Raw genomic sequence first — 27,996 nt, 5'->3', positions numbered from 1 at the left:
GTAGAGACAGGGTCTCGCTCTTGCTTAGGCTGGTCTCGAACTCCTGAGCTCAAGCGATCCTCCCACCTCGGCTTCCCAGAGTGCCAGGATTATAGGCGTGAGCCACCGTGCCTGGCCCAAAAATCTTAAGATTTTATTTCTGACAAATAAATGTTCCCTCATGCCCTATTCTGTCATACACTTATCCAAACTATCTGTAATGTCATTTTCCCATTTATTCCCAACTTAACTGTGACTTATTCTCCAGGATTCAGCACAAACACTGCTTCAGATTCCCTGACCATATTCTCAGGCTGAGATACCAATCTTTTGCAAGTGTTTTCTCTATCCAATGACTCCTTATGCATACTTGGTGCAATGGCATGATCACAGCTCACTGCAACCTTGAACTCCTGGGCTCTAACGATCCTCCTGCTTCAGCCTCTGGAGTAGTTGGGACTATAGGCACACACCACTACATCTGGCTAATTTTTTTTCATTTTTTTAGAGACAAGTCTCATTATGTTGCCCAAGCTGGTCTTGACCTCCTGGCCTCAAGTGATCATCCCACCCCAGCCTCCTCAGTTACTGGGATTATAAGCATGAGTCACTACCCCCAGTGCTGGTGTAATCTTTGATTTTCCTTGTCTGTTACCTTCTCTAGACTATGAGTTAATTGTAAGTGAAGACTGGTTTGCTCAGTCTTGTTTCAGCACCTTCCACAGTGTTTAATAAATGTATATTAAGGAACAAATGATAGATCTGCAGCAAGGATATGGAGAAATTGATATAGTAATCCAAGTACGAAGCAATAATGACTTGAAGTAAAGATTCATATGACCATGCATAAAACTGATTATCATTGTTAATACAGTCTATAATATCTGAAGCAATTGTTTTATGGGACTTAAAAGGAAGCCAAAAGAATTGATGGCTTATCTTCTTCTGGGCCCTATAAAGTGCAGACATGGATCATCTCACTATCAGCCCAAGGATGAAGCAGACACAAAGAAAAGGCAGTTCTAGGGATGCTGCAGAGAGAGAAGAGTCATAATCTTGATTTAACAACTTCTGATCACTGTTCTGTCTCTGAACTTTTCCTGCTAGATGAGTCATATTCCCTTTATTAAACTCTAATCTTTTTAATTCAAACAAACAGATAACTTATAAAATGCCCACAAATTTTTTTCATCCCTATATGCACACCCCTTTGCAATGTGACTTAATCCCTCTTTCCAAAAAGAAGTATAGTCTATTTCTTCAATCCTTGAATCTGGGCTTGGCTATGTGACTTGCTTTGGATAATGAAACATTAGCAAAGGCTTGCAAAAAAAAAAAGAAACATTAGCAAATATGACATAGCAGAAACTTTAAAAGCGCTCTCTTGCTACTGAGAGCCTTGAATCCCAAGTAAAGAAGCCTGGGCTGGTCTCCCGAAGGATGAGATACCACATGGGGAGAAGTTCCACCTCTCCCAGTCAAGGGTCTAGATCGGTGAGTCAGGCCAACCTAGAACATCCAGTCACAACTGAGCCAGCCTCAGACCACAAGAACTGTCTAACCAATACACAGAATCTTGAGAAATATACGTTTGTTGTTTTAAGCCACTAACTTTTGGATAGTTTGTTACACAGTGCTATGGACTGACTGACTATGTCCCTACAAAATTCATATGTTTAAGCTCTAACCCTCAGTATGGCTGTATTTGGAGATGGGCCTCTAAGGAAGTAATTAAATTAAATCAAGTCAGTAGGATGGGGATCTGATCTGATAGGTTTAGTGTTCTTATAAGAAGAAACACAGGAGAGCTCCCTTGCATGCTCTCTCTTTCTGCCACGTGAGAACACAGAAAGAAGGTCTGCAAAACAGGAAGAGAGCCCTCACCAGAAAGTGACCCTACCAGACCTTGATCTATTTTCCTAGTCTCCAGAACTGCAAGAAAATCAATTTCTGTTGTTTAAGCCATGCAGTCTGTAGCATTCTGTTACAGGAGCCCAAGCAGACTAATAATGTACACACAGCATAGCTAATTGACACAGTAAGTCTTAGCACTAGCCCTACTAACTATTTTTAAAAGATTACTACTTAAAAACTACTAATTTTTGGTAGATGTCATTCAAGTTTTAAGCTAATTTATGGTTTAAGCTAATAATAGGTTGGCTTTTGTTGTCATATCTCTTCATCTGCTCCTACTGGATCATTACAATTCTTTTCTGAAAGGTGTCTAAGATTGACCAGAGTAAAAATAGCTTCAGTTAGCCATCAAAGTAGACTTTTGCTATGGGTACATGGTACTAGAGCAATGTATTCATATTAATTCATTCAAATATTTTAGCACAAATTTACTTGACAATGACTATAAAAAGGATGAAAGAAAACAGTCCCAACTCTCAACACTACTCAGGTAGAGACAAAACAACCAGTTTGTGAAACAGGCTACAGGCTTTCATGGGTTCTGTCCCCTTAATATAAACCACATCTTTATATTTTATACATTAATTCCCTTAAAACACCTTTCCAAATACCAAAATTAAGCTTTCATACATCAGTAGATTAGTAAGTCCAAGATATAGCATGGTGGTGCTTCCTGTCAGTCAATTGTTCTACTTTGTTATATTTACCAATAGAGCAGTATATGTGCTATTATTTAATTATTTTATTATTTATTTTATTATATTTTATTATTTATTCAGTAAATACTTATGTGTTGTCACAAATCTTATATTATTTTTATAAACTCAGGAAAATAATAAAATCAAAACGTTGGTAGCTATGCTAATATAATCAAGAAAAGATGGAAATCATCAAGTATACTAAAGGCAGGAATCTTGGGCTAGCTGATGATGTGTTCAATTACTAAGTTAAAGACATAAACTATATTTAAAAGTCAAGCAGAAGTGATAAAAGAAGTGGAGAAATCTTTGAAATCCATGAACTATTCATTGTAAAAATACTGATGATACAAATGCGAAAGAAGAGTCATGGGTCCATAGAACTCCTGATAAGATAATGAATTATTATAGACTCTAATCCTTTCAAGATATCAAAATGAGAATTTGAGATAAGAGATTACTTGTAAAAATAAATTAGAACAGTTAAATCTATTGAGACAGAAAGTAGATTAATAGTTGCCTAGAGTTAGGGGTGAGGGGGAAATGGGGAGTGGGTTAATCGGTTAGGGTTTCTTTTTGGGGTGATGAAAATGTCCTAAAATTGACTCTGGTGATGGTTACACAACTTGGAATATACTAAAAACCATGGAAGTGTACACTTTAAATGGATAAATTGTATGGTATGTGAATCATATCTCAAAAAATGTATTGCTGGCCGGGCGCGGTGGCTCACGCCTGTAATCCTAGCACTCTGGGAGGCCAAGGTGGGCGGATCGTTTGAGCTCAGGAGTTCGAGACCAGCCTGAGCAAGAGCGAGACCCCACCTCTACTAAAAATAGAAAGAAATTATATGGACAGCTAAAAATATATATAGAAAAAATTAGCCGGGCATGGTGGCGCATGCCTGTAGTCCCAGCCACTTGGGAGGCTGAGACAGGAGGATCGCTTGAGCTCAGGAGTTTGAGGTTGCTGTGAGCTAGGCTGACGCCACGGCACTCACTCTAGCCTGGGCAACAGAGTGAGACTCTGTCTCAAAAAAAAAAAAATAAAAAAATAAAAAAAATGTATTGCTAATTAAAGCTTTCACTTGAAAGCCCCAACAGTTAAAAAGAAATTAATTTGTTACTATTTAGTGTTGAACCTATGCTTTTCTTATTTTAAACAATCATGTCCATTATTGCAAGATTAAAAAAGTAAAACATTTGTACCATAGAAACTTTATGATTTTTACTTTCCTAGAAATAGAACCCTCTCCCTGAAACAACTGTCTAACTTTTATACCCTCAACTTTCACAGATTTTCAAAAGCACATGTAAGTAACACATAGCCTATATAACATAGTAAGTCCTATAATGAAGTATGAACAAAATGCTGAGGAAGTACAGTGGTTGTAACTAATAGTTTACTATTATCTCTTTAGAGGACTTGCCTATTAACCTACAACTTACCTTCATCATGGCATCCAGTGCGTATTTTTGATCTTCCCGCCTTGCTGCAGCTTTTGCTTCTCTGGCTTCTTTTGCTCTCTCTTGTGCTTGTAAAATAGATTTCTCTCTTATTTTTTGCAGCATCTCTTTGTCAACTAAAATGTAAGGAATATTCTCAATTAGGATTATGATAAATTTGCTTTACTTATGAGAAAACTACTTAACAAACTGATCAAGAATGAGATTCTTTTGACCACAAGAAGTGAAAACATTTTTCAATATTAAACTGGCCAAGAAGCTAACATTCAAAGGTAAGCAATTAAGTGTAATAACAATGAATTACTGCAGAATGGGGGAGGGGGAGGAGGAAGACAAAGGGATGGGGAGGGACACAAGAAGGGGAGGAAATGAGATGGAAGAGGGGAATGAGAGGGGGAGGATGGGGGGTGAGAACACATTTATCTTCTTCCCTCTCTGTTGAGAAACTAGGGCTATTTTCTTATAAACCTGATCATAATAAATAATCACTGTGGAGTCTCCTAGAAGAGAAGATGGGTTGAAATCACCTGAAATGCTCAGTCATCTTCACAAACATAAAGTGGTAATTTATACATATGGAGGGGTATAGGGTCAGTCCTAGGAAAAATTGTAAAGAAAAATGACATGCTATATACATAGAACTTTACCATTCACAATTATTTTTATATTCAATGTGGCTTAGTGTTCTACAGACTGCAGGCTGTGATCCATTAGTGGGTGCATTATCTCAGAGAAGGAGGGATCAGGCCCTGAGAGAAGGGAGCTAGCCTTTAAGCAGGAAAAACATAACAGGAGAGAAGAAAACTTGGGTCAGTGGGTGAAGTGGCAGAGAACAGATTGGGGGCTTGGGTGGAGGAATGAATCATGCGCTGGACCTGGGCTGTTAACCTTTTTTGAATAGCAGACCCCTTGCAGTGTGTAAAGCCTTATGGACCCCAGCATAATGTTTTAAAATGTATAAAATAAAATATACAGGATTACAAAGAAACTCAGTTATTTTAAAATACGTATGAAATATTAAAAATTAAAATTGTAATGTACTATGTGCTTCTTCATTAATGAATTAAATATATAGCTATAAGTCTAATAAATACTGTAATTTCAAAGTAGTACTGAATAAAAAGGACCTATCTATGACATGAACATATTTGTGATTTTTGCTGATACTACTTACTATGGTCTGAATATTTGTATCCCCCCCAAAATTCATATGTTAAAATACTAACCACTAATGTGATGGCATTTGGAGGTGAGGCCTTTCGGGAGGTAGGTGTCCTTATAAAGGAGGTCCCAGACAGCTGACTTGCCCCTTCCACCATGTAAGAGACACAGAAAGAAGGTGCCATTTATGAGAAATTTGGACCTCACCAGACACCAAATCTTCCAGCACCTTGATCTTGGACTTCCCAGCCTACAGAACTGGGAGAAATAAATTTGTTTATAATTTCTCCAGTTTATGGTATTTTGTTATAGCAGTCCAAACAGACTAAGATACTACTATTGTTTGTTGCCTACACTCATAATTGAGGAGAATGTTAAATTGCAGTTAGAGGTAAGTATTGTTCATCCAAGACCTTGGCGAAGAATTAGGACTGAAATAGGTCTGAAGTCTCTCCCCCACCCTCTTCCTGTTTAGAAAAAGGAAGGCAGATAGTTGGATCAGTTTCACGGGCAGAAATAATAACAAGAACATCAGCTTTGTAAAGGAAATGCTCCACACCTAATAAAGAGTGTATCAAGAAGGAACTTCAGGAAAAAATGGAGCAAATATGTTTTGAATAATGAGGCAGACAAGCTTCTGCAGTAAAGACTGGAGTTCCACAATACTTTATGTGGATAAAAGAATGTTAAATAAATAAATAATTGCAGTGAATTGCAAGTAAACCTGAGTTTGATTTCTAAAGGAATCTCAAACTTGGTTTCTTAAGTAAAATCAATGTTTGTTAGTTATTTAAGTTATTAATAGTTTTAAGACTGTTTTGATTAGTCTAAATCAGAGGTTGGCAAACTATGGCCCATGGGCCAAATCCTATCTGCTGCCTGTTTTCCCACAGCCCATAAGCTATGAATAATTTTTATATTTTTAAGTGGCTGAGAAAAAAAATCAACAGAATATCTTGCTGTGACATATAAAAATCAGATAAAATTCAAATTTCACTGTCCATAAATACCAAGAATTTACAGTTGCTTTTGTGCTACAATGGCAAAGCTGAGTAGATGCGACTGAGACCATATGGCTTGCAAAGTATAAAATACTATCTGGTCCTTTACAGAAAGTAAAATGAAAGTGTTTACATTTAATCTTAGGTAAGAAGTCAGAACAGTCTGGGTGTGTTTTATGATATTCTCAGGTCCCATCACACACTCACTGAGTCAAAAAGGAAGGCAGGGGTGGGAGAGCAGGAATTTGATTCTTAAAAACTCCTTAGTTAGTCTGGGACTCACTAAAGAAATAAAGTAACCTGGCTATGTTAGCCTACCTTAACCAGTATTCTCCCAGCTGAATACCAGAACTTAGAAAAAGAAATTCTACCTTAGCCCTGGTCCTGGGGATTAAAAATTAAATTCCACTGCAACATATCAAAAAAGCCTTACTATGCATCTACCCAGAAGAACAAAAGTCATTCTATAAAAAAAACACCTGCACCCGAATGTTTATAGCAGCACAATTCACAATCGCAAAGATGTGGAAACAACCCAAATGCCCATCAATTCATGAATGGATTAGCAAAATGTGGTATATGTATACCATGGAATATTACTCAGCTAATAGAAATAATGGCAATATGGCATCTCTTTGGTTCTCCTGGAGAGAGCTGGAACCCATTCTATTAAGTGAAGTATCCCAAGAATGGAAAAATAAGCACCACATGTACTCACCAGCAAACTGGTTTCCCTGAGTGCACATTTGGGAATAACACCAATTGGGTATCGGACAGAGGTCGGGGCTGGGTGGAAGGGATGGGTGTATACCTACTTGATGAGTGCGATGCGCACTGCCTGGGGAATGGACACGCTTGAGGTTCTGACTGGGGGGGATGGGGGTAGGGGGAAGGGATGGGTGCACACCTACACGATGAGTGCGATGTGCACTGTCTAGGGAATGGACACAATTGAAGCTCAGACTCGGGGGGGATGGGGAGGCATGGGCAATGCATATAGCCTGATCTTTTGTACCCTCATAATGAGCTGAAAAAAACAAAAAAACAAAACAAACAAAAAAAAAAAAGCCTTACTATGAAGAATGGTTGCAATCTCTTCCATTCTCAATAGTCCGTATTCATGGCTTAATGCCAGAGGCCTACGAGAAATTCCAGGCAGTAAATATAAAGTATTAGAAAACATGACAACTAGAAAAGGAAGAGGGAAAATAGAGATAAAGCAGTAGAGGACAATTACTGACCCACAAAATTGATCTTGGTAGCAGAACAGAGTACTGATTCAGAGTATGGAGAACTAGCTTCAAAACAGGGAATCTTAACTTTGGCAGCATATTATAAGCCCTGGAAAGTTTTTTAAAAACTACCAGCACCTGGGTCCTACCCCGAGAAACTGATTTGATTGGTCTAGGGCGGGTTTCAGGCATCTGTATTATTTTAAAATTCCATAGGTGATTCAAATATGTAGCCAGAGTTAAGAAACACTGCTCTAGAATGAAACTGCTAAGACTTCAGTTCCAGTCTGCCAGTTACTAGCTGTGTGACCTTTGCCAACTATTCCACCTGTAAAAAAAAAGGGGGGGAGCAGGGGGTTACTAATACCTAATAGGTTGTTTTAAAGGATTAACAGATATGTTAATGCCTAATACAAAGTTAAGTTCTCAGTAAAGGCTACATAAGGAGAGCTCATCGTCTAAGATACAAGCTCACATCTTTTGCTTAATGTGCTCTAACTTTGAATAATTCAATCTTTAGGCTTATTTAAGTGACAGCTGAAGCACTATCTCATTTAAATTAAGTTCATGTGCCTATTTTTTTTCCTAGAAAAGCAACTGAAGGAGTTCAGGACACGCCACCCCCAAATATGCTGCTTTGATATATTGATTATCTTGAGCTGAAGGCATTTGAAAACAGCAAATGCAGATGGAGGCTTTCTCTGAACTCCTCTTATCTGCCTAAACACAGATTTTCTAAACGGAACTCAATTGTCATAAATCCCTTCCCCTGGAGTTTCACTAACTAGGGAACATTGACTCTAATCACAAGAGAGGGGAACAGAGGTTGACACCACACTCTGAAAAACTTTGTTACAAACTATCGTATCTCCTATCTATTCTTCTAAGGATCCACTGATCTTTCCTAAAAATCATTTAGTATCCTAAATGGCCTACACTCACACCCCTTCTACTATTAAGAGCATTTATAAGCTCTCAAATTGCACTGCTTTTTAGGATATTCACTTTTTTTTTCTTGTGAAGCCTCCAAGCACTAATATTAAAAATTAATAAATTTGCATACATTTTTCCTGCTAATCTACCTGTTGTTAGTTTATTTCATAGACCTAAATATTGAACCTAGGAGAGTAAAGGGAAAGTCTATCTTTCCCTACACAATACAGTTGTTTCAAAAGATAATTTTTTTAAAAGGTCTGAAACACAAAAAGCACAACCAGATGAACATCTTTCAATAAAGAACTTACCACCTGTCAAAGAAAGAGTCTCCCACATGGCTGCTTCTTTTTTATACAAGGTGAAGATAACAGTGTCATTCCCAATCTTTGCTTTGCTGCTTGCATCGTCTATGGGAGCGTAGAGAAATGCCTCAAATAAAAATGGAGGAAAGTTGACCTATTCAGAAGGGTGAAAACGGAAGCTAAGTTAGATACGTAAATTAAAGACACGTATTAAGAATGTGTGATAAAGGCCAAAATAATTTTCTAAAAGGCTCACTACATTTATTCCATGTAGCGAAAGATTAGAAAGGCATATGAGGAAGCTCTGGATAAAAGTAATCTCTGATCTGCAGATCTGTCTGCAGATGAGATGTCAACCGCATGGGATTCGTTTTTTTTGAAAACAGGATTAAAAATTTAGGGCGCTTATCTGCAAGGACGCACGTGTTGCGCGTGCCCAGCCGCGCTCGCCCAGAAGTTTCGGACCACACCCCCCGACCCGGCAAGGCAAGACTCGCGTCCCTACCTTCAGATAGTTTTCCGTGCAGAACACGTCCGCGTCTCTGACGCACACCCCTTTGAGGGGCAAAGAGAGGAAGACCGCACTCTTCGTCTGCTGCCAGCTGTAATCGCTAACCTGCAGGGGCATCCCTGGAGTTGCACAAGCTGGCAGCGCGGCTGGTTGCTGCTCGCGCCGGCTTGGTTGCTAGGGAAGCTGGGGTTACCAGCGCCAGCCCTTCCGGGTCAGGGCAGGCCGCGGAACCCCGCGTTCCCAGCGTGCTCCGGGCGCGCCCGTGTCACCACCTAGCAACCTCGGTTCACGACTATCTAGGCGCCGGTGCAAGGTTGTGATGGCACTTCTTGGGGGTTACTTTCGTCCTCACAGTGTGAGCGAATGTCCAGAGAAGTAGCCCCATATCTTCCATTTAAGGAAGAAAAGTGCTTCATGCCCGAGATGGGAAGAAGGGATGTGGGCTTAAGGCACAAGAAAGCGTAACCCACAAGCAGCAGGTGCAATTCCCAGGTGCCACTGGAGCACTGGGCTTGAGTTAGTTGGTTCTGAGGGAAGCTATTAGGAGTTAGCAACATTTGATGGTCCCGTTTTAGAAATTTCTCCCTGGTACAGACTGTGCACAAATGTGAGCCTGAAAGCCAGCCCTTCAAGATGGATCCTGGTTGGCTAAGTGGGCCTAAATTTAAAATAAAGCCAAGGGGCCATTTGCTGACTAGAGGTCACACGTGTACTCTGAGTTCCCCCAAAACCCACACTTCCGTTCAACTTTGAGTCTTCCAGAGCTCACCTGCCTCAACCAGTCATAACTAAGTGAGTTTCAATCATCACCTGGGCAGGAGCTTTTGCTATAAAACCTGAACTCACTCTTTGTTCTCTGGAACATACCTTTGTTTTACACCCTTGTCTGGGTCTCCTTGGTTTGGAAACTGTTCAGTGGAATAAAAAGCCTCCTGCCCCTAAATTCCTGTTCATAGAACTTTTGTTCACAAGGCATACTGGGAGCTTGTCTACGCTACTGTAGTCCTCCAAATCCTATCAGCTGTTAGGTTGCCAAAAACACCGAGGTGGGTTTCGCTCCGGGGTTTGAGGACTGGGGAGAAACCCTGTAAACCAAAAATAAAATCCTAACCCTCCTCAACCAACTGAACGGACCTCCTCTTGGCCCAAGGGGACCCCAAAGAATCCTTAAAAACTGAGTTCCTGTCCGTGACAGGATGGGAGGTCGAATACACCTCCTTATACCTTCTTCCTTTTGCAGTTTAGACACAACTGACGAGCGTTAATGTTAAAATAGAGATCTTAAGACTGACAGAACAGACTCTGTGGCAATAAGATACCAAATTATAAGTAGGACCTAAGGCCATGCCCGGTAAAGGTTAAGTCATGCACCTCTACGCTTAAAGAATAAACTATGTTCTAACTGCCACAAGGTTTTTCTTTTTCTCTAGCAGCTAAACAAGCACTGGCTTTGAGATAAGCAATATTAAAACAATTGCAATGCATCATCAGACTGACTAACTGACCCCCTGTTCCACAAGCCATACTAGAACTCTAACAGGACAAGAGACTGGTATCAACAACTTTCTCCTAATACGAGACCACTGACCATGACTGGTTCTGGCCGGTTTACAGAGGCTGTGCACTGGAGTGCCTTATGTCCTGAAAAAGCATTTGAACATATAGGGTCTAATTGCAATACTTTTAAATGTTAAGTTTCCAGCCCAAGGTGAACATGGGTAGTATGTATCATGCATGTTTGTTCAATATACATTCATTAGGACTACCACTATGAATATTCATAGCTCATCTTATAACCTGTTGAATATGCATACTAACCAACCCATTCAGCATAAATCCCTGCTTCCCTCCATCAAAGTGCCTGTTTCCAGGCTCTGCCAGAGGCTTGCTTCCCACCCAGTCAGAATGGCCATCTTGCAGGCTGAAACCCTTTATAAGAAACAAAGCTCTCCTTTTGAAATTTATAATTTCACCTGACAAATGCTTTGCTACAAATCAATAGTAGGATAAATTGGATTTACACTGATACATTTCACGATTGCTTAAGTAGACTCTGAACTTTAGCACTGCAAAGAAACTTGATCAAGTAGCCTAATCCTACATATTTAAGGAATCTGAGACCCATACACTTAAACTCATTTTCACACAGATTAGTGGTAGAACCATGATAAATACTGATTTCTTAACTCCCATTCTAATGTTTTTGCCCTGGGCTGCTTTCTGTACAGCTAGTTTATAAATTACTGGAATATGATGCTAGCACAGTGAATGTATATGATATATAAGTAAAAGAAAAAAGAAAAAGAGGAAGGGGAATAAAAAAAAGAAAAAGATATGTAAGTACCTACAAGTTACTTACCATCTAGGGATTTGGGTTTTAAACTTTTTACTTTTAGAGGCCATTCATACAAATTTCAAAGCTCCTGAGAAATTCTTTGAGGAAAGTTTAGGAGTGGCAGACTTGGGGGGAAAATCAGCTTTTCCCCCAAACAGAGCACCCTCACTGCCTTAGAAGTTCATCATCTCAAGCATCTGGTAACTTTGAATACTGCAAGTCATTTTAGCCCTTGTCTAAGCTAAGAAACCTATGAATCCTACAGATTCATTCTTTTTTAAATTTTATATTGCCTTTGGCATTTTTCCCCTTTTGTTCTCTTCCACCTTTTACCATATCATTTCAAACTATCATGTGTCTTCAAAAGACTGGGTTTATGCATTCCTTTCATATAAAATTTTAAAGTCTAGTTTTTCCCACTATATACAAATATAAGTGAGATTATGTACGTATGGAAGATAATAAAAGAATACTTGATGCTGTTTGGATGTTTTTGGAAAATCTGTTAGCAATCACATTGCTAAACACAAACACACTTCTGCAGTGAAATTATTCTCCTGACTACCATGATCTTACTAAACTTTTATACTCTCTGAATGAATTATACCTTAACAAAAACTTGACAAGTTTTATTACTGAATCATTACATCAACTGATACCAATTTAAAGCGTCATTAATTTTTATATATTTTTTATGACTTAGATACTTACCTAAACAGTGTTTCACAAGCCTTGAAAATAGGCTCAATCTTAAAATCTTAAACTATATTTCTTATTAGATTGTAAAAAAACAAACAGCTCTAGTCTCACCCATGGATAGATAGAAATTTGATATATGGCAAAAGTGGTTCTGCACAGAAGTGGGGAAATGCAAAGAATGGAAAGACTATTGAATACATAGTGCTGGGACAAATGGTTACCGTATGGAAAAAATGAGATTGGATCTCTACACATGTATGGTGTCACACATAAAAATGAATTTCAGCTGAACCAAAGACATAAAAATTTGAAACTTAAAAAAATAATATTTGTATGATCTTGGAGTAAGAAAGGATTTCTTAAATATGACATAAAAACCACTAATTGGTGGCTCACACCTGTAATGCCAGCACTTTTGGAGGCTGAGGTGGGAAGATTGCTTGAGGCCAAGAGTTAGAGACCAGCCTGAGCAACACAGCAGAACTCTGTCTCTGAAAAAAATAAAAATAAATTTTTTAAATTTACCTTTTCTATAGTCCCTTAAAAAAGGGGAAAAAAATCACTAACCAAAAAGATTGAAAACTTGAACTAAAATTAAGAACTGGTGCTTACCAAAAGACACAATAAAGAATGTTAAGATATGTGAGATGTGTTAAGATATGTGAGACATACGTATACGTGTGTCTATGTATGGGTGTGTGTATGTATGTATAAAATGTCAATGCCCTTCAGCCAAAGGCCACAGGGACTCCTATACGTGAACAAGTTAAGTTCATTACTCACTGAGCAAGAGAGAACACACACCATGGGGTTTCTCAGTAAGAGGGTGTGAGAATTTGGGGGAAGGTTTGTTTTGATTCCCTCTAGATTGAGTGCTTTTAGAAAGCAAGGGTAATTCTATTGACGGAGTTCAGGACATGATACTCCAAAATATGGCACCTTGGCATATTGAATATTTTAAGCTGAAGGAATTGGAGAAGGACTCTCTGACCTCCCCCTGCCCCGCCCCTTCTTCTCTGAAGCAGGTCATGAGACCCTCATGTGAGAAGTGCCCTGCTTATACCCCAAGGAAAGGAGCAGACTTATTTCCAAGTAAGGAGAGGAATCTGAACGAACAAAGTTTGCTAAGTTCTCCCCAATTACCGCACGCGTAGGTCATACCCTTTGATCTATCACATTTTCCGTGACTTTCTGCTCTTTACCAAACCTAGCAAAAAAATGCTCAGTTTTAGCCATTTCTTTAGTTCTTCATTCTTTATGAAGGCTCCCATGTCATGTAAAACTTATATTAAATAAATTTGTAAGCTTTTCTCTCATTAATCTGTCTTATGTTACAGGGGCCCCAGACAAGAACTTAAAAGGGTAGAAGGAAAAGATATTTCATCTTCCCCTACATGATGCTTTGGTAAAGAAATGGCTGTTGCTCATTTTATTCAGAAAAGGGAATGTCTGTTATTTAATGGGTAGGACACTGACCTTGATTTTGTGCTTAGACAATATTATTGTCTGGGTTGTATGGGTACTCAAAGTACAGTTTCTACTGAATGCTTTGTTTTATCTCAGTTTATTGTGGTCTCAGAGTAGTCTTGTCTCGGGTTGGTATTCTGTGAGATTGTTTATATCTAACAGAATAATATCATGGCCAAGCTGTGATTTCCAGGTCAGCTTCTGAATGTCAGGGGCTGCTCTTTTTCCTCTTTTTCAATAATCAACAAAAAAAAGAACATATAAACAAAATATATAAAGGAAAAGAGACACAACCCCACAGTAAAATGGGCAAATTGGCATAATCTTATTCATGTGACTACGTGCCTATTTTATAACTAGGAATTCCACTCCTATATATGTATGTACCTTAGAGATTTCTAACAAGTTTCTAGGGGATGCTGGTGCTTTGTGAACCACTGTCTTAGAACAGGGTTTCTGAACCTTCACACTGCTAACATTTTTTTCTCTTTTTTTAGCCCATCTTTCTACAGGATGCACTATTAACATTTTAGGGTGGATAATTTTGGATAATTTATGCTATCCTGAGCATTGTAGGATGTTTAGCAGCATCCACCCACTTAATGCCAGTAGCACTCTCCAGATATAATAATAAAAATGTCTCCAGACATTGTCAAATGTCTCCTGGATTGGTTGGGTGGGAGTAAAAAAATCACCCCATCTGACAATTAATGCCCTAGAAAAAGTCTTGGTCATATATACACTAGGAGACATTATAGGTATTCATAGCAGCTGCATAGCAAATGTCTCTCAACAGGTATATACATACACAGAATATCAGACAACAATAAAAATTAGTGAATTATAGCTATACATTGGATGGATGAGTGAAAAAATCAGGTCAAATAAGATCCTTAAGGAATGCCATTTTTATAAAATTTTAAAACAAAGGAAATTAAACCTGTGGGATAAGGATTACTTATCCCTCAACTTCCAATGAGGTTATATCCCTATAAACCTATCTTAAGTTGAAAGTATCATAAGTCAAAAATGTATCGAGTACACCTAACCTACTGAACATCATAGCGTAGCCTAGCCTACCTTAAATGTGCTCAGAACACTAACATTAGCCTACAGTTGGGCAAAATAATCTAACACAAAGCCTATTTTATAATAATGTGTTGAATATCTCATGTAATTTATTGAATACTGTACAAAAAAAAAAAACAGAATGGTTGTATGGGTACTCAAAGCACAGTTTCTACTGAATGCCTGTAGCTTTGGCACCTTCGTAAAGTCTAGAAATGATAAGTTGAACCATGGTAAGTTTGGAATTGTCTGTAAAGGAAAGCAAGACACCAGAAAGGATAGTGGTCAACTCTTATGTGAGGGTTGTATGAGTAGGACCCTTTGTGACAGCCAACAGTGCTGATTACGACACGGTCACACCGTATGAATTAATACAGAGGTCTCAGAACGTGGTCCTCTCCACCAGAAATGTCACCATCATCTGGAGACTTGCTAGAAATGCAAATTCCAGTCTTTCTCCACTCACGGAGACTGACCTATTCTTGTTTGGCATGCATAAAAATTAAAAAAAAAAAAAAAAAGAAAGAAAGAAATGCAAATTCCCACACCCTTTTCCAACTGAGCCAGAAATTCCAGATGTAGGGCTCAGCAATCTGTGTTTTATCAAGCCCATCAAGTAATGCTGATACCCACCAAAGTTTGAGAACCACTAAGGTAAGGGATAGGTTTTATTAGGGAAAGGGAAACTTATAAAGCCAAGAAAAAACACAGGTTCCCTCATTCTCCCATCATCCCAAGGAGGACGACACTGAGGCCAGGGCACTCTGCTGGCTCTGCAGTGTGGGTTTGCATAACAGGAGAGGAATCTCGTCCCCCGTTGTTCTCCTTTCTTACAGAACAAATGTGAAAGGAACCTTGTCTGTAGGGAAACTACTAGGGCACCAGGCAGTCTCAGTTTATTTATAGTTGTCTGAGAAAGCAAGCTACCCAGTATCTGGAGACTTTATATCACATGGAAAATTATAGTTAGAAGAAACTACCAGTCCCAGGGGAAGCTGAATTCAGGTGCAGCCCCTCCCACTGTGAGCCCGAAGGTCCAGGTCCCATGGGGTGGTTGCCTAGGAAAATCCAGAGAGAACACCCAATGTCATTTTAGTTTGATTCTGTTCATTGCATTAAAACATGCAATCAGAGAGTATCAAAGCGATTGCCAGGTTGTTTTTTTCTTCTCTCTTTCTAATTTTGAGATTTATACTTATTCATTGTATATTTATAACTTACAAATACAAATATGATTTTGTATGTAACAAATATGATAAGATTAAAGTAGCATTTTTTAAAACAAACTCTATAGTAGATGCACATACTTATTTTCTTGTTGCATATCCTGAAGTTCTTAAGGAATGAAAATGTACATTAGGAAGCAAAAAATAAATACAATTTACTGTTCCTAACCTAAAACTAATTAACTAGAATTATATTTTTTATTATAAAATTTTATTTTATTTTATTTATTTTTTATTATTTATTTAATATACTTTAAAAAATTTTTTCTTTCTTTTTTTCTTCTTCTTTCTTATTTGCTGCTCCATGGGTTGGCTTGATTATCAAATTTTAAAATTTTGCTATTGGAAAATGTTACTTTCTGTGTCCTTTTTTTTTTTTTTTTTTTTTTTTTGATACAGGGTCTTGCTCTGTTGCCCAGGACAGAGTACAGTGGCATCATCACAACTCACTGCAACCTCAAACTCCTGGGCTCAAGAGATCCTCCGGCCTCAGCCTCCCAAGTACCTGGGACTACAGGCTGGCACCACCACGCCCAGCTCATTTTTCTGTTTTTTGCAGAGATGGGGTCTCGCTTTTGTTCAGGCTGGTCTCAAACTCCTGATCTCAAGTGGTCCTCCCACCTTGGCCTCCCAAAGTGCTAGGATTACAGGTGTGAGCCACCGTGCCCAGCCTCTATGTCCTTTTAATACCACTTCAGAACTTTAAAAAGCATTTTTAACATCCCTCATTCTGGCAGCAAGATGATTCAGGCCCACCTTCAATTTTTTTTCTATTTTTTTCCCTCCCACAGGCCACCCTCATGAAAAGTAGCCGGAAAAAAAGACTCCTAGGAAATGGTCTGGTGCTGGGGAGCAGAGAATTTCTGATTTGGGGTTGCCTAGGCTGGTCTTGAACTCCTAGCTTCAAGCTATCCTTCTGCCTTGGCCTCCCAAATTGCTGAGATTACAGGCATGAGCTACCTCACCCAGCCTAACAATTCTTTTCATGAGAAAACAAACCCACATTTTTAAAAAGTGAAATGCACCTCTATATTTTACTCCACACTGATATAATCACAAAAAGATATAATTGTTTTTTAAGCCCAAATTATCAAATAAGTCTGATTTGATTGTATGAACTTGATTTCTTAGCTTCTGTGAGGACTTTTTTTTCCTTTAAAAGCTTACCACGTTTAAAGTATTAGATGTTTAGTTTCTTTATTTTGAGGAAATGTTAAGAATATTAGACTTATATAAGTGCCTTTTAGTTTCTGTAAACTAATTGGTATTTTAGGCCAGAAAATTCTTGGTTGTGCAGGGCTGCCCTGAGCATTGCATAGGTTAGCAGCATACCAGTCCTCTACCCAGCAGAGGCCAGAAGCACTCTCAAGTTGTGACAGCCAAAAATGTCTCCAGATGTTGCCAAATGTCTGTGAGCGGAGACGGGAAACTTACTCTAAACCAATCATAATAGTGCCCTTTTATTTTAAAGAATCTTTTTAATTTAATTTACTAATATGCTTCAGAAGTAGGAATATATCTTTTTTTGGTATTACTCTCCATGTATATAAATTATTGATCACGTTGCTGGCTTTTATAAACTCTGAGCGAAGCAGGAGCACAGCCTCAGCCTTTGCAAATGGTAATGAAGCACTGTTTTTAAATAAAAGAGAGAAACACCAAAAAAAATCAGAGATAAAGATTTATGCACTTGTAGATGCACAAAAACAAAGATCTTGCAGCCTCACCTTAGCAAATTCTTATAGCAGTGGGTCAAAAGCAAACAAAGAACACAAAAACTCACCAGTCTAGATCTCAAAGGTCTGTTCTCCTTTTCAGTAGACCCAAAACAAGTTTGTGAAGAGAATTAAACAAAAAAGACTTACAAACCAGATTCTGTGTTGTTTCTAACCAGAGAGAATAGATGCCCTTATCCATCTAGCAGAGATCACAAAATGGTCAGACTATAAAAGCAGATTCCCAATCACTGATGCCACATATATACAGGAGGTCTTCTCTTTGTCTTGAATAGCCTTAGGCCTGTTAATGAGTTATCTCCAAGAAGGATATCTCCAAGAAGGAAGCAGGGCATGGGGAGGCATGTCTGACCATGGCCAGCAACTCAGCTTTAGAGGATTTCTGGGGTGCCCTTGACCAAGAGGGGGTCCATTCAGTCAGCTGGGGGCCTTAAAATTTTATTTTAATTCACATTGTCTTCCTCTGAGCCCTCCAAACTCTTCCAGCCTCTGCCCATTACCCAGTTCCAAAGCTGCTTCCACATTTTCAAGTATCGTTATACGGAAAGGTTTATGTGGCTCACGGTTCTGCAGACTGTACAAGGAGCTTAGCGCCAGCATCTGCTTCTGGTAAGGGCTTCAAGGAGCCCCCAGTGAAGGCAGAAGGTGAAGGAGGAGCACGTGTGAGCAAAGACACATGGTGAGCAAAGACACGAGCCCGGAGGAGCAGATGCAAGGCTCTTTGAGACAATCAGATCTGGCCGTAACTCAAAGTGAGAACTCACTCATTACTCCAAGGACAGCACCAAGCTGGTCATGAGGGTTCTGCCATGACCCAAACATTTCCCACCAGGCCCCACCTCCAACATTGAGGATCAGATCTCATGTCCCTCTCACACTGTTTCCCAATAATCCTCCAAAGTCTTAACTCTTTTATCTTGAAGAAATTCTGCCCTTTTTGGGAAACAACTCAAAATGTTAGCAGTTAGCTAAATGTTACAGGGTTCTGGTTCCTACTGGCCTGGGAATCCAAAGCAAAATAAGAAAGGCTGTATTTGTTCATGGGGCTGGTTACAATTTTTAAAAATTTGTTTATTTTTTTACTATTGAATTGTGAAAATATTTTATATATTCTGGATACAATAATATATATCAGATGTGGTTTTCAAATATTTTCTCTAACTCTGTGGCTTGTCTTTTCATTCTTCACAATGTCTATTAAAGAACAGAAGTTTTTGATTTTGATAGAGCTTAATTTAACAACTTTTAAAATATTTTTTCTTTTTGAGTCTTAGCTAAGAAATAGCTCCTTAACCTAACATCACAATGTAACAGAAGTAAGGGCTTCAAAAAAGGCAAAACGTATTACAAGTTGTCTCTAATCTGCCCCCCCCCAACACTCTTGGGAATTAAAACCCACACTCCTACCCTGCCAGAGGCCAGTGATCAGAGCGGCAGGGAGCATCCTTTGTTCTTTGTACCACAGGAAATGGCTCAACAGAATTGTCCAGGCAGAAGTCAGGAGATTGTCCTCACCAGAGATGCTGTAACTAAACGGCAATAGCCCAAAGCTGAAAACTCCCTTTAAAAGCTCTGTATTTCGGCTTGTAGATAGGACGACGGTACTCTACAATGTGAGTCTATCATCCTCCTCATTTGCTGGCAAATTAAACTTCTCTTTCCTTCTCTTCAATCTGCCTGTCCTCGTTTTTCATTCAGCCAAGGGGACAAGTACCGAACTTTCAGTAACAACAGTTTTTCTGTTTTCTTCTTTCTTCCAGAAGTTTTATAGTTTTAGGTCTTTTTTTCCACACAGGCTGGAATTCAGTGACAGAATCGTAGCTCACCATGGCCGTGAACTCCTGGGTTTAAGTGATCCTGCATGCTATGTTGCCCAGCCTGTTCTCAAATTTCTGGGCTCAAGCAAGCCTTCTGCCTCAGTCTCCCCAAATGCTGGGATTACAGGCATAAACGACCGTGCCTGGCCAGCTTTAGCATCGTTTCACAAGTGGTACAGTAGTGGAGACGAACCCCAGCCCAGCCACTGGTTTAAAACACTGCTATGTTATTTGCCCCTTGTTCCATTCCTGATATTTCTGCCTGCCACTTTTTAAAATTAGTCTCACCAGAGGCTCATCAATTTTATTGTTTAAGTAGCCTACTTGTGGCTTTATTGTTCCTCTCTAGTGTTTGTTTTCTATTTTATTTTCTTTTTTTTTTCTTATTTCCTTCCTTCTACTTTCTTTCTGATTTTTTGTTCTTTTATTCTCTTGAGATCAATACTTAGCTCATGATATTCAGGGCTTAAAAATAACCTAAAGCTATATATTTCCCTTTCAGCACTGTGTTATTGCATGTCATCAGTTTTGAAATGCTTAGACCTCATTACCCCACCAAATTAGACTTTCTGACTGCAAATTTCTGCTTGTGGACCCAGAGTCGGGCAGGCTGCTGCTCCACCATGCTCATGCTTTCTGTATGATATTTCTTGTCTTTGGATATACTTAGCTTGGTTTTGAGCCCAATTTTATCTTTTCATATTTATCACTGCTATATGTTTCAAACAGAGGGAGTGACTTAGAGAATCAATTCATAATGGTATTTGATCAGAAGTCTCTATACATTTTTCCTCACTCTTTGATAGTACAGTAAGCTACAAACACTTTTACTGATTTTTTCCATTAGTTTAAATAGAACTTTCATGCATTCAAATTTTATCTTTACCTAATTTTATCTTATTGTCACCTCTATTTATTTATAACACTAAGCTTACATCAACTGACACTTTTTTTTTTTTTTTTTGAGACATGGTCTTACTCTGTCACCCGGGTAGAGTGCAGTGGTGTCATCATAGCTCACGGCAACCTCAAACTCCTAGGTTCAAATGATCCTTCTGGGTCAGATTCCCAGGTAGCTGTAACTACAGGTACACAACACCATATCCAGCTAATTTTTAAATTTTTTGTTGAAACAGGGTCTTGCTATGTTGCCCAGGCTGGTCTCAAACTCCTGGCCTCAAGTGATCCTTCCTCCTCAGCCTTCCAAAGTGCTAGGATTATAGGCCTCAGCCACCGTGCTCATACCACATTCACATTTTATTAAGCCTCTTCTCATGTAAGGTTCAAGGTGTCTGAAAGTTATTTCTAACAAACTTTCCCAAGATCTTTTGTAAACCTAATCCTATCATTCAAGCAAATCTGTACTTAACATTGTTACAATGGTGTCTCTGCCCCAGAGATCGTTAAGCTACTAAAGTTGTAAAACTCTTCTCCCAATAACTTTCTATTAACAGAACTGAAGTCTTAATTTGTTAAAATCAAAATAGACTTACGTCATTCTCACAATTTCTTAAGGAAACCTCAGTCTTAGTATTATGTATAAACTTCACAGGAAAAATAATAAGTATATAGCAAGACCTGATCAAAAATACTGGTTCTCTCCTCAGTATAAAATTATTGTTGGTAAAGTGTAGGCTATTGCCCTGCTTAATGTTTTGTTGGACATCTCCTACCCAAGCCGAGGCTCTCACACCTACTTGTCCTGATAAAAGTCAAACACTTAAAAAACATTTCTTTTTCTCTTTAAAAACTAGCTTTATTTAAAAGAATCTGAAGCATAATACACTATAGAAAACAAACTGACAATACATAGTATTCAAGAAAGCCTGCCATACATCATTTCCACTAATAGTAGGTCTATATACTGATAAACAACATTCCTTGTACAATGCACAAATGACATTTAGTATCATCCCTGAAAAGAATGGCCAACAATAACATGGACTGTCTTGACACCAGAACCTCTACTTGTCTTATTACTTATCTATAGAATAAAAAACTAAAATGTGGATGACAAATTAAACTCCTCCAATTTTAAATTCTAGCATGGTGTTTAAGGAAGAAGGGAATAGGATCAGAAGAGGAAACTTGTAAGAGTTAAATATCTCAAAAAGAACAAGGAAAATTGGCTTACCACTATTTACAGTAATTACTATAAAGTAATTCAGAATTGAGAATGTAATTGGTTTAGCACTTGAGAGAGCCCTTAAACAATCTATTATCTATTAGTACTATATTCAATCAGTTATCAAGCCAATTTTATTTCTCTGAAAATTGTAACCTGTACATTAACCACATAAAGAAAATAAACAATTTGGGGTGATCTAATCATTTCATACTTTATTTATATTTTTCCACAAAGTAATTCATGAGTCATTTAATACTAATACTTCTTTAAACCTCTATGACTTAAATAGAAACAGATCCAGTTCTAAAAGATTGTATGTGAAAATATCAGACAAAAATAACCCCCTAACATGTAATACTAAATTTTTAACATAAAAAATAGACCTATGAAAATATCGAGCATTCAAGTCAAATATAATAGGATTATGACACAGTATGGTATCTGGCATTTTAAAAAATATTAAGACTGAATCAGATTTATTGCTATATCAATCCTATCGACAGTTGACAAAAGTACAAAATATACCATACCAACCATGCCAAATATGATGCAGTACAGAGACATCATTAACATAGGTAGACATTTATTTTGTAATATACATCACTGATATAGTAAAACCTTATTAATTCAGGACAGTTTGACAGTTTGAATTGATAAGTCTAAAAATTTGAATATTTTAAAAAGATATGCAGTTTAAGCACTCACAAGCATTCATTTTTTTCTTTCAAGCATGTAATTTTAAATATACAACTTTGCATTGGCCAAGTATTACCTATTACAATTCTTTTGGGTACTTGTTTTAATGACAAAATAAGAATGCTTTTAAACTAGTATTCTTAAATAAATCCCTCTAAAATGAAAAGCTTAACAATTCGCCTTCAATATTAAACATTTTTCTTTAAGATCTTGATTATGACTTTTGTTAATAAATCCTTTTCATCAGATAATACATAGTAAACAGCATTCAAGTCCTTGTATCAATGGTTACACATGTAGGTAAGTTAGAGGAGTTTTACTGTATCTTAATCATTTCTTAATAAATGAAGTATTACAGTACTACTTGTTTTGGTTATGATGGGGTGAATGATGTCTTTTTGGTTGGGAGATATCAGCATAAGTTCAAAGTCTACTATGTAATTTTAATAATATAAACTAAAAAAAATCCTAATATGTCCTAAGATAATTACCCTAAGATAATTCCTTAGCAAATTATAACTGTAAGTGGAATATCAAATTTTAATAAGTATTGATTGTATTACAAGTGTCATGAATTGTTAACACCAAATTTACCCCTCTCTCCCATTTTAAAGACATCAAGCCATCTACTAATGCATAAATATTGATGTTTCACATACTTCATAGAGTAGCTTAAAACATACCAGCATAAGAAATAATTAGTATTACATAGTAATTTCCTTTGCCATAGGAATAAATGTTGGACAAAGTCTGGAAACATTTTATTTTCCAATTTGAATTACAGTAATTTTGCCACAGACCACAGCACTAGTGCATGTGTTACTTTAGACATGCTCTAAGAACAAAACAAAAATTACTGCAAAAATACATGTCACCAATGTGGAACACACTCAGATTTGTATAAAAGTACTGAACTAATATCCCAAAAAGAGGTATATGTAAACAGTACATAAGGAAGAAATAGTTTTAATATGAAACAATTATTTAAGTCACATACATCATGATAAGAAGCAGGACTTTCTTTTATAAAAGATAATATTTTAACTAACAAGCAACATCTTCTACACATCTACAGAACAAGAAAGGTACAGGTATTTAAAATTTTAATACAATTGCAAGTAATGTATCATTGATAAAATATAACAAAGATGAAGCTTATCCATTGGGTTTCATTAAAAGTTTTGAATTAAATACAGGCAGCCTATAATGTGGTAATGCCTGCCATAAGCATGGCCACTTCCTCCCTCCACCCCCTTTTTTTTTTGAGGCATAGACTTGTTGTCACCCCAGGTAGAGTGCAGAGGGGTCATCGTCATTGTAGTTCACTGCAATCTCAAACTCCTGGGCTCAAGCAATCCTCCTACCTCAGACTCGCAAGTAGCTTGGACTACAGTAGCTGGGACTATAGGCACGTATCACCACACCCAGCTAATTTTTCTATTTTTAGTAGAGCTGGGTCTCGTTCTTGCTCAGGCTAGTCTTGAACTCCTGCCTTGGCCTCCCAGAGTGCTAGGATTATAGGCATGAGCCACCTGGCCCAACTATTTTCTTCTCTTTATTTCTGCTAGAGCACATGACGGGAGATGTTAATGCTAGCCTCCGTGCTCCACGGGTGCCTCCAAATTCCCATCACTGTACTACCATGAATTGGAAAATGCAGATGTTTTATACTGCTCTTTTGGATAAGTGGAAGAGAGAGGGAAGTTATAATACTAAAATTTGGAAATGAGAAGAAAACCTCTGAGTTCAGAATTAAAGGACAGGAAGCTGTGAAAAGTCAAAATGATCTGAATGAAATTGGAAGTACTCTCAAGATAGTACCAGCTAATTCACTAAAAATACTGCTTCCGATGGTGTCTGAAATGTAGTCATATTGTCTGAAATGTTAGATATTAAAGAGGCATTCTGAACTAATAAACATCCTTTTAAAAAAAGAAATTTAATGCCACTTTCTCCACCATCTTCATTCTTATCTTAGCAGAAAATGCTTTTCTCTTAAAGTCTAGCCAACCATTGCCACACGAAGAAACAGGATTTCTGACCAGAGGAAAGATAAGAAATATTGAAGCAAAGAGCTTTCAGGAGGGGAAAAGACAAGCCTGCTTATATAGCATTCCACCAGAGCTTAGGACGGTAAGAACTGGGAAATAACCCACTCCAAAGAACTTAACCTTCCTAATCACATCAGGAAAAAGGAAACTGTTTCTTTCTCTCTCCTACATTGATTGGTTCCCTAAAGAAAACTGAGAGCTCACTATGATATTAACAGTTAACTACATCATGGTTTAAATAAACCTTTATGAGCCTCCCTATTATATAGAGTTCCAAGCCACTATTTACAAATGAATTTTGGGAGCCTAGATGCTTTTAAACATTTTTAATTTAAAATTTTTTAAAATAGCACAAATGTTCATGCATATGAAACCTCTGTACATTGCAAAAAGAAATCCAAAACTTTTAAGAACTCCCTTTAAAAAAATCATTGCTTACATATTTTCTCACTATTGAATACAATTACTAAGTACATTGGGGAGTAAGTACCCCGCACCTAATTAGTTCAAGACAAACAAGTTTGAAAGATATTAGATGAAGACTCTTAACAGTTATTTGGATGATTAAAGTCAGCAGATTTCATGGTGATCCATACTCATAATTGAGTTTTTTCCCGCCACTAGGCAGAGCTGGGAGTCTTAAACACCAAAACACTGGATTTCTTTATATTACATTTATCTATGAAGAATAGCACTAGTATAAGAAAATCTTCAGTTTTATGTATATAACTCTCTAATTTGGATAACAAGAATCATAATAGCAGTACTCTAAAGTATTTCACACAAAAGGAGAACACCGATCACAAAACTAATTCTAAGCACTCTATCTGAAGAACAATTTTCTTTTACAAGCTAAGCTGTTCAGTATTAGCGAGTCTAGTAACATCTAGAGGCATGTGGATCAGGAATTCTCTAGTGAATGAGCAAATCAAATTCTGAGAAAGGATCTGATGCTTTAAAACTTTTCATCAGTAACCCGGACTTGGTGAGTGAGCCTAGATGCTGACAGTTAGCCAGGTTGAACTTGAGAATGCAGGAGAAACTCCAAGATTTCCTGTGCAGTGAGTGTCTGTGTGTCTTTGTATGTATTTGCACATATGAGGCCTTTCAGTGAAGGAAAAGGTTTATAACCAAAAAGATACAATTATACCTGTATTTCTTTCCATCACTGAATATTTCTAAAGTTGACGGCACTTTATCATTTGTCCTAAAAAAGTCAATTTGTATAATAACCTTCTTCGGGCCGAACTGGACAAATTATTATCTGGCCATTCTTACAGTTCATCACTTTTCCTACCCAAAATCATCTATATAACTTTTGACTTAGTTTTATGGAGACAAATATAGAAGAAAATTAATTCAAACCACGAAAACAGTCATCAGCTATGATTTTAGTTTAACTGTGATTCACTGTCAGAATCAACCATGGGTTTTTCTTTGGAATATTTACAGATTCTTTTTTAACTAAGGTGCGTTGAAGACCTACCTAAACACTTGAATACAAATTCACTTGCTTGTAAGTTTTTAAAAACAACTACTTGGAAATAGAAAGAATCACATGACAAACCAAGTATCTTTAGACTAACTTGGAAGATGTTATTTCATTTTCACAAAAATAGCTAACTACTGAAACTGCAAGCAATAAAAGGTTTAAAAAACTGCATAATCAATTTTAGTAATGAGCACAACTCAAGTACTACCGTGTAAAGTGTTAACTCCTGAAAAGACTGTAAGTTTCTACTCACAATATATTTCTAGGTCTATTCAGTCATAAGAAATGATCTGATGCTTGGAGAGAGCACATAGCATGCAGTACATCATTTATTAAAAATCAGCACTCACTAGAATTGCAAGAAAAACATAACTAGATCCTTAAATGTTGAGAAAATTACATATATCTAACAAAAATTACAATATAAGTAAAATGGGATTTTCAAGTATGCTACTGAACACCATCAAATGTCTGACTCAGCCAAAAATACTGCATTTTTACCTGCTTCAACTGGTGAAGTTGTCACACACAGGAGAACCTAGTATTATAGTTCATATCATTTTGTTTCCTAAACTTTTAAAGATATATATTTCACAACTATTGAAAATATTTTGTACCCACCTCTAACTAGTCAAGGGTAAATGGAGAAAACCTTACATTACCTTGTACCATATGAAATTGCTGTTTTTATAGGTCAAAATTAAAAACACTGTATTTAAAAAAATAAGTTTTATTCAATCAAAATATGCATCAGGAGCATTAAGTTTTCTTCCAACAGAATAGTATTTAATTTTTATAAAATTCATCATTTGTTAGACTGTATAAATTGTTCAAATTCTCCAGTTACTGTATCTCAATTGAGCAATGTGTTGTTTCTTAGAAAAAGCTCCAAATGATAAAGAAAATGGTAGTACATTAAAGGTCCAGTGACTACAACGGATGTGACAAAACTTCATAGCCCAAGTCAATTAATTTTGCTTTAGTGGCTTGTGACACGTGAGGTCGAGTCCTGTCATGTAAAAGTATAGTTTCATGTTTATTAACCAAAGGACATTGTTTTTAAATCAAAAATTTCATGATTTAAATTTCTTGACAATATGCTTCTGCTGTCATTGTTTCATGTGGGATTAAATAATAGTAATTAATTATCCCTCTCACAGATCACAATACAGTCTTCAGAATTTTGGTCACAAAGATAATGGTGTCAACGTATTAGGGAACTTCACCAGCATCCAACCATTGTACAAATTGCTATCAATTGTCAAACAGTATTTGCTTTTTTTAGCCACAGATAACCTGCTCCAAAAATAGGTTTCTGCTGTTTTGAATTTTAATGAGCACACCTCCAACTGTTTCCATTCTCGATCATCTCTCAAGAGGGTACTCTCAGGTCCATTTTTACACTTTCCCCAGTCATAGCAGAAACTCCTGAAGACTGCTGCAAGGCCTTGAACTGCTGTTTGTGAGTTAGGTTTCACCTTGGCTCTTAATTATCTTTCTTTAAAATGGATTTTGATCTCCCCTGAGGTTCATTTTTGAAATTCAGATCCCCAGAATAAGATTTTTCAAACCATCACTGAATAGTTCTTTTGCTAGCAGAGCCCTCTAAGGACAAACTGATGTTTCTACCTTCTTTGTGTGCAATAAGTCCCAGTTTAAAATCATATTTTAAAAAAAGTATTCACAATTCTTTTGAGGATACTATAGTATTTATTTCTCTGGAAAACAATAAACAATTACAAAACAACTCAGTATCAAAATTAAGAGCATAATTCTATCATAATTCTAAATAGCACAACTGGAAACATACTTTATGCCAACTTTACTAATTGCAGTCAATTTTCAACTGATCCAATATTAGCAATTTCATGTGGTACAATCTACAAGTTAATCAACGAATACTTACTGAAGATTTACTATATGCTAAGATCTGTCTCATAGCTGTACAGATATCCTGGAAACATTCACTTGAAAATATGAAATTCACTAACCCAAAGATCCTAGTGGTGGTGAAATCTGATGTCATATTCTATTATTTAAAATCCATTAAAATGTATGTTTTCCCCCATGTTATAACTACA

General features: G+C 37.3%; 1 protein-coding gene across 2 annotated transcripts in view; it reads right to left on the bottom strand.

Moving 5' to 3' along the window:
* DNAAF4 (dynein axonemal assembly factor 4) overlaps positions 1-9,317 on the bottom strand; it is a 36,763-nt gene extending 27,446 nt beyond the window's left edge. For both annotated transcript variants that reach the window (XM_069483570.1, XM_069483571.1), the window contains exons 1-3: positions 9,195-9,317; positions 8,696-8,843; positions 4,040-4,173 (exon numbers count right to left, since the gene is read on the bottom strand). In XM_069483570.1, the coding sequence (XP_069339671.1) occupies positions 4,040-4,173; positions 8,696-8,843; positions 9,195-9,317 (405 nt within the window). The remainder of the gene's footprint in view (positions 1-4,039; positions 4,174-8,695; positions 8,844-9,194) is intronic.
* Between the last annotated feature and the right edge of the window lie 18,679 nt (positions 9,318-27,996).

This window comes from Eulemur rufifrons, chromosome 2 (assembly GCF_041146395.1).
Source record: "Eulemur rufifrons isolate Redbay chromosome 2, OSU_ERuf_1, whole genome shotgun sequence".
Taxonomy (NCBI): domain Eukaryota; kingdom Metazoa; phylum Chordata; class Mammalia; order Primates; family Lemuridae; genus Eulemur; species Eulemur rufifrons.
The sequence above is the reverse complement of the archived record's forward strand: the minus strand, read 5'-3'. Positions and strand labels throughout refer to the sequence as shown.